Raw genomic sequence first — 12,396 nt, 5'->3', positions numbered from 1 at the left:
TAAATGACTATATCACTATTTATTTTTATTATTTACACTTTTTTATCTATTTCGATATTTTTTGATACGTTTAAAAACCTTCGTCAATATGAGGAAGAATTTCACAACTTCTGCACATGTATGCTGTATCTTTTATTCCATGTGCAGAATAATCACTCGCGTATTTCTTCCGACATTTTATTTTTATTGCCTGATGGTTATTCAGCTTATACGAAAGCCTTTCTGGTGGCTTGACAACACGGACAACTAGTGCAATGTCTTCAGAATCGATAGATTTCACTGAATTCTGCATCCATACTTTAACCTCACTCAAAAAAAAAACATTTGAATTTAATTTTGCTGTTACGATTCAAATTTTAATAGAAACTGAACGAATAAAATAATGCGCATTGAAATAAATGAATATTAACTTTTCTTGTTTATTCTATTGTTTTTCAAAATATTAGGTAACTAGGTAACCATTATGCATTATATATTGTATGGCCGATCGTTCTGTTTTTTTTTCCCGTGTTTGGCACAATTCAATATATGAAATTTGCTCAAATAATAAAAAGATAAGACGAGAATAGAATTAAAAATTAAAAAAATAATGAACGGATAAAATGACAAATTAAGAAATTAAAAAACGTTAACTGACAATTTATAATTTTTAATAAATAAATTATCGGCGAGCAATTGTAGAATCGTAAATTTTCCATTCGACAAATTTACCAGTCGGTGATTTGCAATCGATGAACTTTCTGGATACTCGGAAAAAGCGCGGTTGATAAATATTTAGTATGAGTTAATACTTTATAATTGAATTTTCAGAAATAATTATCAGATAAGAAACACAAAATAATTAAAATTAGAATCAAGATCGGGCATCGTGTTTCGTACATTTTAGAATATTAATATTAATCGAAAAATTGCTTTTTCTATATATATATAATAATACTCAAAGTTTGTTTTCTTTTAAATAAATATAATAAAAAAAATACCAATTGCTTTTAGAGTACGCTCGGGATAAGGATTCCGGTTTGTTACTGTGTGCGTGAACTGTGTGGCTCAAAACAATTTCGCTCAGAATATTTATTTTTTTATTTTAAAAGAAAATATATGTTTGTTTAACATACATACATCTGAGCTAAGTTGAAAATTTCAACGGGCAATTAAAAATATATTATATAATCGAAGAAACCAGACATTGACGTCATTAATTAAATATTTGCAAAATTCAAAATCTTTCACTAGTCAAAAAAATAATGAAGTCTTTAGCTATTCTTCAAAAGCAAAAAGATATAAAATGGGGAAAGAAATTATTCGCTGATTGTTCAATGGTTCGACGACTCTATTAAATCATTAGAGTTCATTAAAAAAATTATCATTGGGGCAACGATAAGAATAATAACTTTTTTAAGCCTTACAGAGAATAGTGTAAAAAAACCAACAACGTACGGATTAATGGAAAAATAATTAAAATATTGTATTCTACGGGTAAGAGAACGAATAACTTACAGTTTATATTTGAAGCCTTGATTTCAATTAACCCAAATATGCCCAAGAAAATTTGTTCTCTTAAAATTTCATTTATAAATAAAAAACAGTGGCACGAGTTTAGTGACCTACCCATGGGACAGTGGGCATATCTGGGTTAAACCAATATCAACACTAAATTATTTAAAGTAAATCACTAGAGAAGATCGAACTTCTGTGCCACACTGCACTTTAATGACGAATATCAGCGTTGACGAATCAGCGACTGTCCTTAAAAGAGAAAGCGAGACAACGAATTACAATCTACATCGCTTCTCCCTCTCATATACATGTACACGCACACAATAACAAACCGGCATCCTTATCACGAGCGTACTCTACAAAAATGTGTCTATAGAGCTGAAAAAATTCACAGCGCGAAGCCTTGGTAATGTTCCAAAAGCATATATTTAAAATTAAGAGCTTATATTCACTATATAGATAGTTTACTGTATATTTCAGCTATCTACCATATAAAGTTATGTATTATATATGTATATCTAGCAGAGCTGAATTTAATTATTGCAATTTGCCAAATTTCGTCCGACTCGCTTATTGGCGCGGAACGATCGCTTTATTTCGGCCTTTCTAATTAATAACACCTGCGGTCAACGCTGTGTGACCATTATTTTGTCGCCAATTGTGGTACTTGTGCGGCTTATGAATATAATTTATGGGTACTCGTGTACACTTTCGGCAGCGCGTGATAAACTCCGAATGTAATTTTAATAGCGAGAACGCACGGTAGTTACAGAGCGACTCTGACAAAACTAATAATTAGTATGCCGAATAATAATAATAATTATAAGGAACTTAAACCGCAGGTATATTTTAATAATATGAATAACTTTATTCATGGATAGGTGGCTAATTATATTATCATATTAAAATGTGTCATATATAATGTGGTAGTTCAATTCCCAGAATAATAAATAATGCAGAATGAGAATAAGCATATTATCTGACAACTTATGACAAACTTTGTCGAAGGCCTTTTCAAAATATTTATATATGACGTCTACTTGAATATCCGCATCGAGAGATTTTGTCACCGTTTAGATGAAAAAAAGAAGATTAGTAGCAAGGAAAGTGCGGGACAGGCTTAACAAAACTTGCCGAAAGTGATTGAATACATATTTATCAGGAGCTGCACATTTTTTTATGAATAGGGTTGACTATGAAATATCAGGCAATATTGACGTCTTGAGGGTCAATTAAAAAATACGTTTTAGAAGAGCAACGAAGCTGACTTAGTTACCCTTAAAAATGAAATACTGAAACTTATCTTAAATTAATACTATCAAACTTACCTCGGAGAATGATGCTCTCTGCAGAACTCCTCTCTCCCACTTTCTCCACACGTAGCATTAGTAACTATAGTAGCCTTAGTGGCTAAGTTGTAAACACTGGGCCAAGACCCGCTAGGTCCCGTAACATTTCCAGAACCCGAATGACCCAGCAAGAATCTGCGACCTGCGAACAAAAAAAAATATAAATCGTTTAAAATCTCCTCCCACTAATGGTTCGTTTTGGTGATTTTGACGGTAATTACTCGGTAAAGTTCCATTTATCAGGATGTCGAGGAATTATCGTGAGTAATGCGTTTCTTTGTTATCTACGGTGACAGAAATGCGGTGTTATATTTTGGGGAATTGTGTGTAAAACGGTCAGCGGTGACTGCAGCACGGAACAAAAGTTCTAATCATAATTCATTGGCATCATTAATCAAGGCAAGAAGAGCTTCTAGAGTTGGAGATGGAGACAAATACTATACGAGGCGGCGTGTCGTGGCGAAAATATCGCCACTTTTGGCTTATGGAGATAACCGCCGGAGATTAAGCTGTGTGCATTATTTATTTTGATCTTGGGACGAATGGGAGATTACGTGTGATTTTGACAATTGAATAATTTCAATCAATAATGTAATCCATATTAGGTAATTTTGTTACTTAAAATACGCTGTGTAGTGATACTTAATCTATGCAAAATTATTTAGAAATATATTATAAATTTAGTTAATAAATGTTAAATGTTATGTTCCTTTATTTCTTAATGTATAAATTATTATATAATGTTTTTTATTTATTATTTCTTTAGTTATGCATGTAAATATATAACTATTTGGGATACCTCAAACCAGTAAAAGTTTGATCGCCGTACATGTACGGCGATACCGCGCAGAGGGTTAAGATTAATATCTCATACAGATAAGTTTGACAACTTAATATTTGTAAAATATCGTGTTTCAAATTTATTTTTAAAAAAAAGTACAGCACTCTGTGTATAAAACAGCACTCGACAAAGCACTCTGACAAAATTGCGAGCCGACATAAGCACGCATGACAAAAAATAATTTATTATTGTGCTATATTTAAAATGATTTTTTTATTAGAATAAAAGTTTGAAATAAATTGTCATATCCTAATGTTAGGTATGTTTATTTATTAATTGCGAATCTTATGTAGCAACAGAAAAAGTAATCAAAAATTACACAGTAAGCAGTGAAGCACCAGACTAAAGTCAGTCTGTATACCAGTTACATCTACAAAAATTATCAATTTTAAAATAAAATTACAGCTAACAGTCATTATATGTCACCAGTTTGATTTTATTTTAATTATTTTTCACGATATGGATCCGTGAGATAAGGAAAATCAAGGAAACCCTTACATATGATAATCGATTGGAATCATATTTATATGATCTCTCAAACACAATAGAAATTAAAAAATATTAAGTTCAAGTCTTTAATATATCAGTCACCGTAGTTAAGTAGTTTAGTACACGTATATATTCACAAAATAAATAAATTTTCTATCGAGAAAGTTAAGGACCTTCACTAGATTCGTTTCAGTCAGACCAATGCAGATCAAAGTAATTTTATATTATTTGCGGTTAAAACAACGCGTGTGTGGGTTGATTTATAATGTATTGTCCAGTTAACGGCGCGGTTTAACCGTGAGAACCCATCATGCGAGCTCTCTTCTCTTTTCTAAAGCTTTTTAATTGACTTTTTATTTTTATTTTCAATATTTATAGTTGATCCACCAGCGACTACTTAAGAAACATTTTTATTATCCTATCCCGCCGAGAAAGGTCTTTGGTCTTTGGCGCTAAATGGACTGCCGGTACCTGTTCCTATGTCAATGGGAAGATTCGATTTAATCTGATCAAAATTGGTGACTTCGGCAATTTGGACAATTTTAAAAGGGACCCATAGTCTATTTATTTCCTCCATCCCTTTGTTGAAAAAAAACGCATACGTATAAATAACACATATATGTATCCGATACAAGATGCCGACAATGTTAACATCGCGGGAGACTGAACCACTCACGTGAACGTGTGTTATCCGCTCATCGTTTAACATGCCACTGTTTCCGAAACTGTGTGGATAAATTTAAAATTATTAGGTTTTATTAAACTGTCGCTAGATAAGATGTTTCAAAGTGAGCTTATTGTATCAATGAATCAAACATGTAGATTTATAAATTTGTGTTGATATTTTTTTTGAGCATACTTTGTCTTTTTTTTAATACATAAACTCATTAAACAATATTGAGAAACATAATCATTAAATTAACAGGCGTTCTATGATTATATACTCTCGTTAATTGAACTGAAAACGATCTTGTTATAATTTATAATCCACAGATATGCATAAACAAATATTATACAAACTTGTCTGAATATGTGTGCAGTGTATATTAAAAAGTAATCTGATTTGTTACATGTAGTAAAAATTTAATCAGATTTTTTTACATAATATAAAGCATGGATATGTAATAGGAGTGAATAAACAATTCATAGAATTATGTTATAATAAATTGCCCGTTTGTCAAATAGGCGCAATAAAAAATGTAGGAACCATTTCGTTCTGCCTCGGGCGAAAAGAATACCTAGTTACGTCTCTGCATACATTAAGATGAAATTTATCTTGCCTTTCAACGGAAGAAAAAGAGGGCTCACTTGTACTTTTTAAGGATATATTTATTCGTTGTACCTATGTATGTATAAAATAATCATTAATTTTGTTGCCAAAAGAGTATAATATTTTTATAGATGAATAAACTAAGATATTATTCACATTATTTTTTAAGATAAAACATTTCACAGCCGCATCATTATATTAATAAAAATGTAAGTTAAGCTTTTACTTAAAATAATTTATAACGTGTCAATTAATGTTACAAAAAATATGGGATCATAAAAAATAAGAAATATGTACATATGTATATTATATTAAGTTTGAAGTTCAACTAAAATTATTATTGTTCATGGATGTATATTTTCATAAAATACAACAATAAAATTTTCGTGCATTGTAATCGATTGGACAGTATAATTTTTAAGCCGTTTATATAAATATATTTTGTATTCATTATAAATATAGATATTTAAAGATTAATTTATACTTATTTTATGCACCTTCCAACGATTTTTCAACAGTTATTCATATAAAATAGCAGTGATTTATAAAGCACTCCTTTTAATTGTTAAAAATAATAAAAAGCTTATGATTTTTTTAAATAACTAGAATGATAACACACTATTAAAATAACATATTATATTCTTGCTATGATCTATGAGATTTATTTAATTTTTTAAATTACAAACAATTATAAAAAAATCAGATCGCAAAAAAACGTTTCAAATTTTGTTATTCAAGTTTCTAAAACTTTTTCACTTCTAAAATAACTATATATTTAGCTCTTACAATATAAATTTAGTTGCTTTAATAAGTTCACTACTCATAAGCTCTATTTCATCTAGATCCGGTGATCTGTAATATAAAAAATGTTACGTCATTTCTACTAATTTGATAAATGGGAAAATATTATCACTGAAGCAAATTCTTATTTCAATGCTCTTTGCTGTATCAGAATATTATTGCTAAAGTAGCAAAAGCCGTTATGACGAATTTTGGCAAACTAAAGGGTAAAAGTAAGCCTACAAATTTAAGGAAATTTAAACTGTTCTACTATTCTCAAAATTAGTCATTCTGTTTGACTTAAACTCTAACGACATATTTTTTATATAAAGTTTTGTTATGAATTTCTAGGTCAATAAAACTTTTTAAAATAATAATATATATTATTGTAAGGTACCTTAATAAAGTCAATGACATATTAATTAATACAATCGTAGTTAAATAAAAATAATTTAGATCTACTAGAATTTTATATTTATTGTTTGCCTTCTTTTATCCAAATTTTTTATACATATTGCCAAATACTTACTCTAATATTTTAAATCTTTGATTTAATTTTGCCACAAAGATAATCTATATTTCAGGCGTAGTTTATCAAAATAAGTCTATAACAAAATTACGATTGAAATGTTACAAGAACTAAGTAAACTAAATTTACTTTCATTCTATCATGCCTCTTTTAATTTTACAAAAAAAAAGTTTGTTACTTTATTACTCAAAATATTATAGCCCTTTTTAAGTAATGCAATATAACATAACAGTTGTATGTAGATATATATATATATATATATATATATATATATATATATATATATATATATATATATAATATTACTACAAAAATACTATTTTGACAAATATATTAAATTAAAACTAAACTGTCGGTCCTAGTTGTCGTGAGGTACCGCAGCTAGCGAGTGTGCGAATACCGGATGCTCAATCTTTTGAGTGTTAAATATTATTTTTGATTCGTTCTAATGTTTCGTTAATTTATTCAAACAATTATATTGTATAAATATATGAAAATCTTACGTGTGCGTTCAAGAGACGTGCGTTTGTTTCTAGCACATTTCTAACCAATACCGCAGTACTGCGTAAATTTACGCTTTAGATAAAATAATATTTTAGGTTTTTTCAACTATTGGTCAATATGGTTTCAATTGTAGACAAACATAATATCATTTTCAATTTATTGAAAAATATATTTACATCTTAGCAAAATGTTTAAAAAAAGAAAAGATCATTAATATCATTTATTTTGCAACATAAATAATATTAATTATACGTAAAAAATAATCATTTGCAAATAGGTTCACAGTTTAGTTATGTGATACTAATAATAATAAATAGCAGCTGTTACATATTCGCTAAAAAGCACAATACTAAAAATATTTTGTTCCCTTTCTGACGCTACAACACAATCAATGATTTATATTTGTTCTAAAGTAATTAATTATAGGTCATTGGTTGTGTTGTCGTGCAATTGAGTGTAATGTTTTTTACTTAAAAAAATGTAAGTTACTAAAAGATGTTTGCTTTCGCTGCCGTTACGTAACAGTTTTGCCAGTGTGCCACTTAGCTCATGGCCAACTATATAAATCGGTCCCCATAAATATAATCTATGCGGTACCTGGACATTACACATACCGCACATATTCTTTAATATTAATATTATATTTAAAGGAATATATTTTTTGCTATCCATGATTTTAGATCAATTATTTGCTTTCTATTTGGATTAAAATTCATAACTAGATAATTACTAAAAAATAATCAATAGTCTCCGATTTATCACCAAAATTGTATTTGATTTATATTTTTAAGTGAATTTAGTAAAGTTTTATGTTGTGACAGCTCAATCCTTAGATATTGTTAAACGTTCGAAGCCGAGCATATTGTTGAGACACACAATAAAGACCGCGATGGAGCTGATGCGTTTCGAGATACGATCCTTTTTTATTTGATCTCCTGTTATGTTTCCACACTTCCATTGTGCCGTGCGTGTTGTTCTTTATGTGTGACCATAATTTAGCTTGGGCACACAAAGGGCTGCGGGTCAGAAGTGTCAAGTCATTTTTAAGACTGCTCCGGGGTAAAAAATGAGATGAGCAACCCTCGGCCTCCGCGGTCGGTGGGTTTGAATAGACCACAAAGGGTTGCGATACAAGACAATGGGGAAATAGCCGCCCATTCTATAATATAATGTTCGGGATATAGTGTGTACCTTTGTATATACTCCGACTGTCCCAAAAAGTACCTATTTATAGAAGCGATAGAGGTGGAACGTTTGCTTTATTAAAATTAAATTATCATTAAATGAGCTACCCCTATAGTATGTTCAGTGAACTTTTGCATATATAAAGCTTAAGTATTTTAATAATAACTTGCTTCACCCGCATTTCGTTCCAAGTTATTTTTTAATTATGTAAAATATTTTCACACACCTGTACGTAGGTGTTTTGGTTGCTTCAAGAAATATAGTATATTAATTTTTATCATATTACTAATAATCGTAACTAAATTTTTACTGTAAAAATGATTCTCTGTTGACTTGATTTGCAACAATTTAAGGGCTTATTCAAGCAGGACAATAATCAGAATCAAAGAATATTTAAATGTCATGAACACTTAAAAAAATGTTTTCTGTACGGACAGGGGGACCGCTAAGCCCCAGATATATTACAAATTCCCTTATGAATAATGGCTTTCAGCTACTCACATACCGCGGTGACCGCGGACCTAGCAGCCACAAAAGCTAGACACACTCGACTCCACTACGACTCGACACTTGGACTACTACTTTGCTCCATGGATGTCTTTGATCTTACTTACGCACTCAAAAACAATACGACTTCAAGAAGGACCTACGGACGCAACTGAATAACTACTATCAAAATATTAATTTCAGAAATGCTTGTGCTATTTTTTATTGCAATGAATATTGAATATCTACAAACAACTTTAAGGATTGCCATTTTTTATTTTTGTAAAATAATGCGAAGGAATAGATTTAAATAAATATTACGGTTTTTCACTGTCTTTATTTAGAAGATAGTGCAAAAAATAAGGCCATTAAAAAACAGAAAAAAAATACTTTACTTTAGAGTGACATAGTTAAGAAGTATTGATTCAAGCAATAGCTGGCCATACACGCGCGGATCTGTCCGATGGATCTATCTGTCGCGGGTACCTGGCGGACAAATCCGATCGTGTGTGGTGAGAAAAGACACAGATTTGTCTGTGTCTTTTTAAAACGAATGGATCAGACATGGACACGCAGATCCGATAACCTGCACCCGATTAAAATTTGTCCCTAAAAAGATTTTATGACCCGATTTTATAATTATTGTTTTGACGCCAATGGCCATTAGTTATTATTTTAGTACTGAAGGGATAGGGCTTCAAAATAATATTGTTTATTTGATATGCAGAATCACATAAAAACATGTGAATCTGATGTTCGATAAGACTTATATCCGAGTTCAGACAGTTTGCGTGTGTGGTGAAGCTATGTTCGCTACGCACAGATCTGTCCTGGTGTCCGACGGACAGATCTGTGCGTGTGTGCTTAACTAATGTATATTATCCTTGAAACCAATTAGCTTGAGATAAAGTGTAAAGCATTATTTTGAAACCAAGGAAAAATTTTTAAACAAAATAACTCATTTAATAAATCAGACGCCAACATCTGATTTGTAAGATTTGACAACGAAAGGGTAAATGATTTTGTAATGCTGTATCATAAAAACTTTTTTGCTTTATTGTGTGAGATACAGCTTAATAGTTACTAGATAGTGCTACATGTAATTTGATTCTACATCTACCCCAAAAAACTCCAACATATTGTCCCTGAGTGAGGTTTATTTTTGATTATTGAAAAACTAAGTCCCATTGGTCGATATTTTTGCCTTTAATGGAGATAGTTTGACCCGATTTAGCATATATATTGGCTTAAGCTAATTTTGTATGAATTGCGAATATCAAAAACTATAAATTTACTAGTCACAAATAAATCTGTAAATAAGCGCTAACGCTAAAATGTATGTATTTATTTCTTGCCTAGAATAAACGTTAAAATTCAACATGAAGGTCAAAAATCAAGTCTAGTAAGCTCAGCATTTAGCCAAAGCGCTGAAAAGTCCACAGTGGCTACTACTTCACTTCCAATCAGCATCTGTTAGCGTACTTCTATTTGTTATACAAAAAGCGTACAACGCAAACAAATCCCTCCCGTTTCTGTTCGTGTCTGTTCTTTATCCGCGCGCATTATGTTCTCAGTCCCTACACTTGAACTACATACAATACGCGTATTCGTAAAACCCTTCAAGGGCTTCTCTTCCTTCTGCCCTGTAATTTGGCGAGACCGCCCGCTAATTTGCTACGGTATTTAGGGCTATTCCGAAATATGCACAAGCCGAATCGGTTCGGATCGGATACAGCGAAAGCCTTTTATCGGATCAGCATTTCTTGGCTAAAAACGTATATCCGATCGATACGAGTCGTGCTTATCTCGGACAAGCTGATAGCAAAGATATTTATTTTTGCATTTATTCGTTAAGTGCTGTGTTTTTTTATGACCTCTGGTGTATTGACGTTTTGATGTGGATATTTTAAGAGCTTTATAGAGCTAGAATGTCTTTGAATTATTAATCATTTCGCTACGAATGTCATATTGTAACATTTTCTAGACACCTACGTTTGGATAAATTATTATAGTGGGATATTATATAAAAGATCTTGCGATTTTATTATTGAATTATTTTAAAATATATTAGGGTATGGTTCTATAATATGCAAGTCTAGAACAATTTGACTTATTATTATTCAGAGGAATTTCCTAAGATATTTGTATTTAAAGGAATATACATTTTTCGTTTAAAAATTCGAGTAAGTTTACCTTAGAAGCAATTTAATATAATCTAATATCAAGTCAATAAAATAATAAATTAAATGTTATTTTATTATACCGTATAAAGCAAGATTTAATATGAAAAACCGATTCGCAGATATTACAAAAATAATTTAAAAAAGAAAGCTAACAAACGCATTTTAAATTTTTCTTTTTTTTAATGTCGGGACTGCCCGTGGCTTACTCCAAATATATCTGCGGTACCTCACGATAGTGAGGGACCGACAGCTAGCTAAAAACTAAATTTTTCTCATAATAACCAATAAAAAAAATACTTCGTATCGCTATCAAAGCATACATTCATTCAAGTATTTTAAAGCTCTATTAAAAAAAACTGAACAAAGCGAAATGGTCGATGCCAAATACAAAGTAATACGTATTGCATATCTCCGCAACAAATAATGAACCAATCGATACTTAAATCGTTATTATTTATTACAAAATTTATATCAAATAATAAAAAATATTTCATTTACTTATTAAATCATCGAGATTGATTGATTAGAACTTTTCTTTATTCATTTTTAGTAATTTATATTTTGTACAATTATCAGATTTTTTGGCGTCTAATTAGTTGCATTAAACGCACTACACATATATATTAGTAGTATGATTGCCACCATTCGAGTAAGTGCCGCTAAATTATGCGTGCGCGAATATGTAAATAAAATATATGAATTGTAATTCAACTGTGGTTAGATTGGTATTTTAGATTTTCAGACGTTTTCTGGAGGGTCTGAGCAAAAAAATCGTAAAAACGTATTTTAAAAAGTACTTTTAATTATATATATTTATATTTATGTTTTTTTATGTACATAACTTGGTGGCACTCTAGTAACACTGGCGTGACGGATCTCTTGGTGACTCTGGTGGGCTCACACGCCGGTGCGTGTGAGCCCAAATATTTCCTGCGGTACCGAATATTAAAAATATTAAATATTGATAACGAAAATAATTTTAATATAATTTATTTAATACATATATATTAAATAAATTATATTAAAAATATTTCCGTTACGAAATTTGATTACAATCTACGTTCATGTGCGTTTAATAAATTACTTAACTCCAATATTCTACTTAGTAATTAGACCAAAGGATTTTACAAAACCTGCATTACAATAAAATAAATAATGGTGATGTGTTTTGTCCAATTCTCTTGCAAGAAAATTAACGACCACATATCAAGTTATACTACAAAATATTGCCTTAACTACATCACTAATCTGACATCTAATGAACATTATCACATGCTTAAGCA

At 30.4% G+C, this 12,396-nt stretch overlaps 1 protein-coding gene across 3 annotated transcripts in view; it reads right to left on the bottom strand.

Annotated features, from left to right (window-relative positions):
• wb (wing blister) overlaps positions 1–12,396 on the bottom strand; it is a 216,169-nt gene that overhangs the window by 159,150 nt on the left and 44,623 nt on the right. For all 3 annotated transcript variants that reach the window (XM_088196249.1, XM_088196248.1, XM_088196250.1), the window contains one exon: positions 2,826–2,988. In XM_088196249.1, coding sequence (XP_088052375.1) covers positions 2,826–2,988 — 163 coding nt within the window. The remainder of the gene's footprint in view (positions 1–2,825; positions 2,989–12,396) is intronic.

This window comes from Plectrocnemia conspersa, unplaced genomic scaffold (genome assembly GCF_051122295.1).
Source record: "Plectrocnemia conspersa isolate PC_06_02 unplaced genomic scaffold, ASM5112229v1 ptg000010l, whole genome shotgun sequence".
NCBI lineage: Eukaryota > Metazoa > Arthropoda > Insecta > Trichoptera > Polycentropodidae > Plectrocnemia > Plectrocnemia conspersa.
Note: the sequence above shows the minus strand (reverse complement) of the source record. Positions and strands in the feature narration are given on the sequence as shown.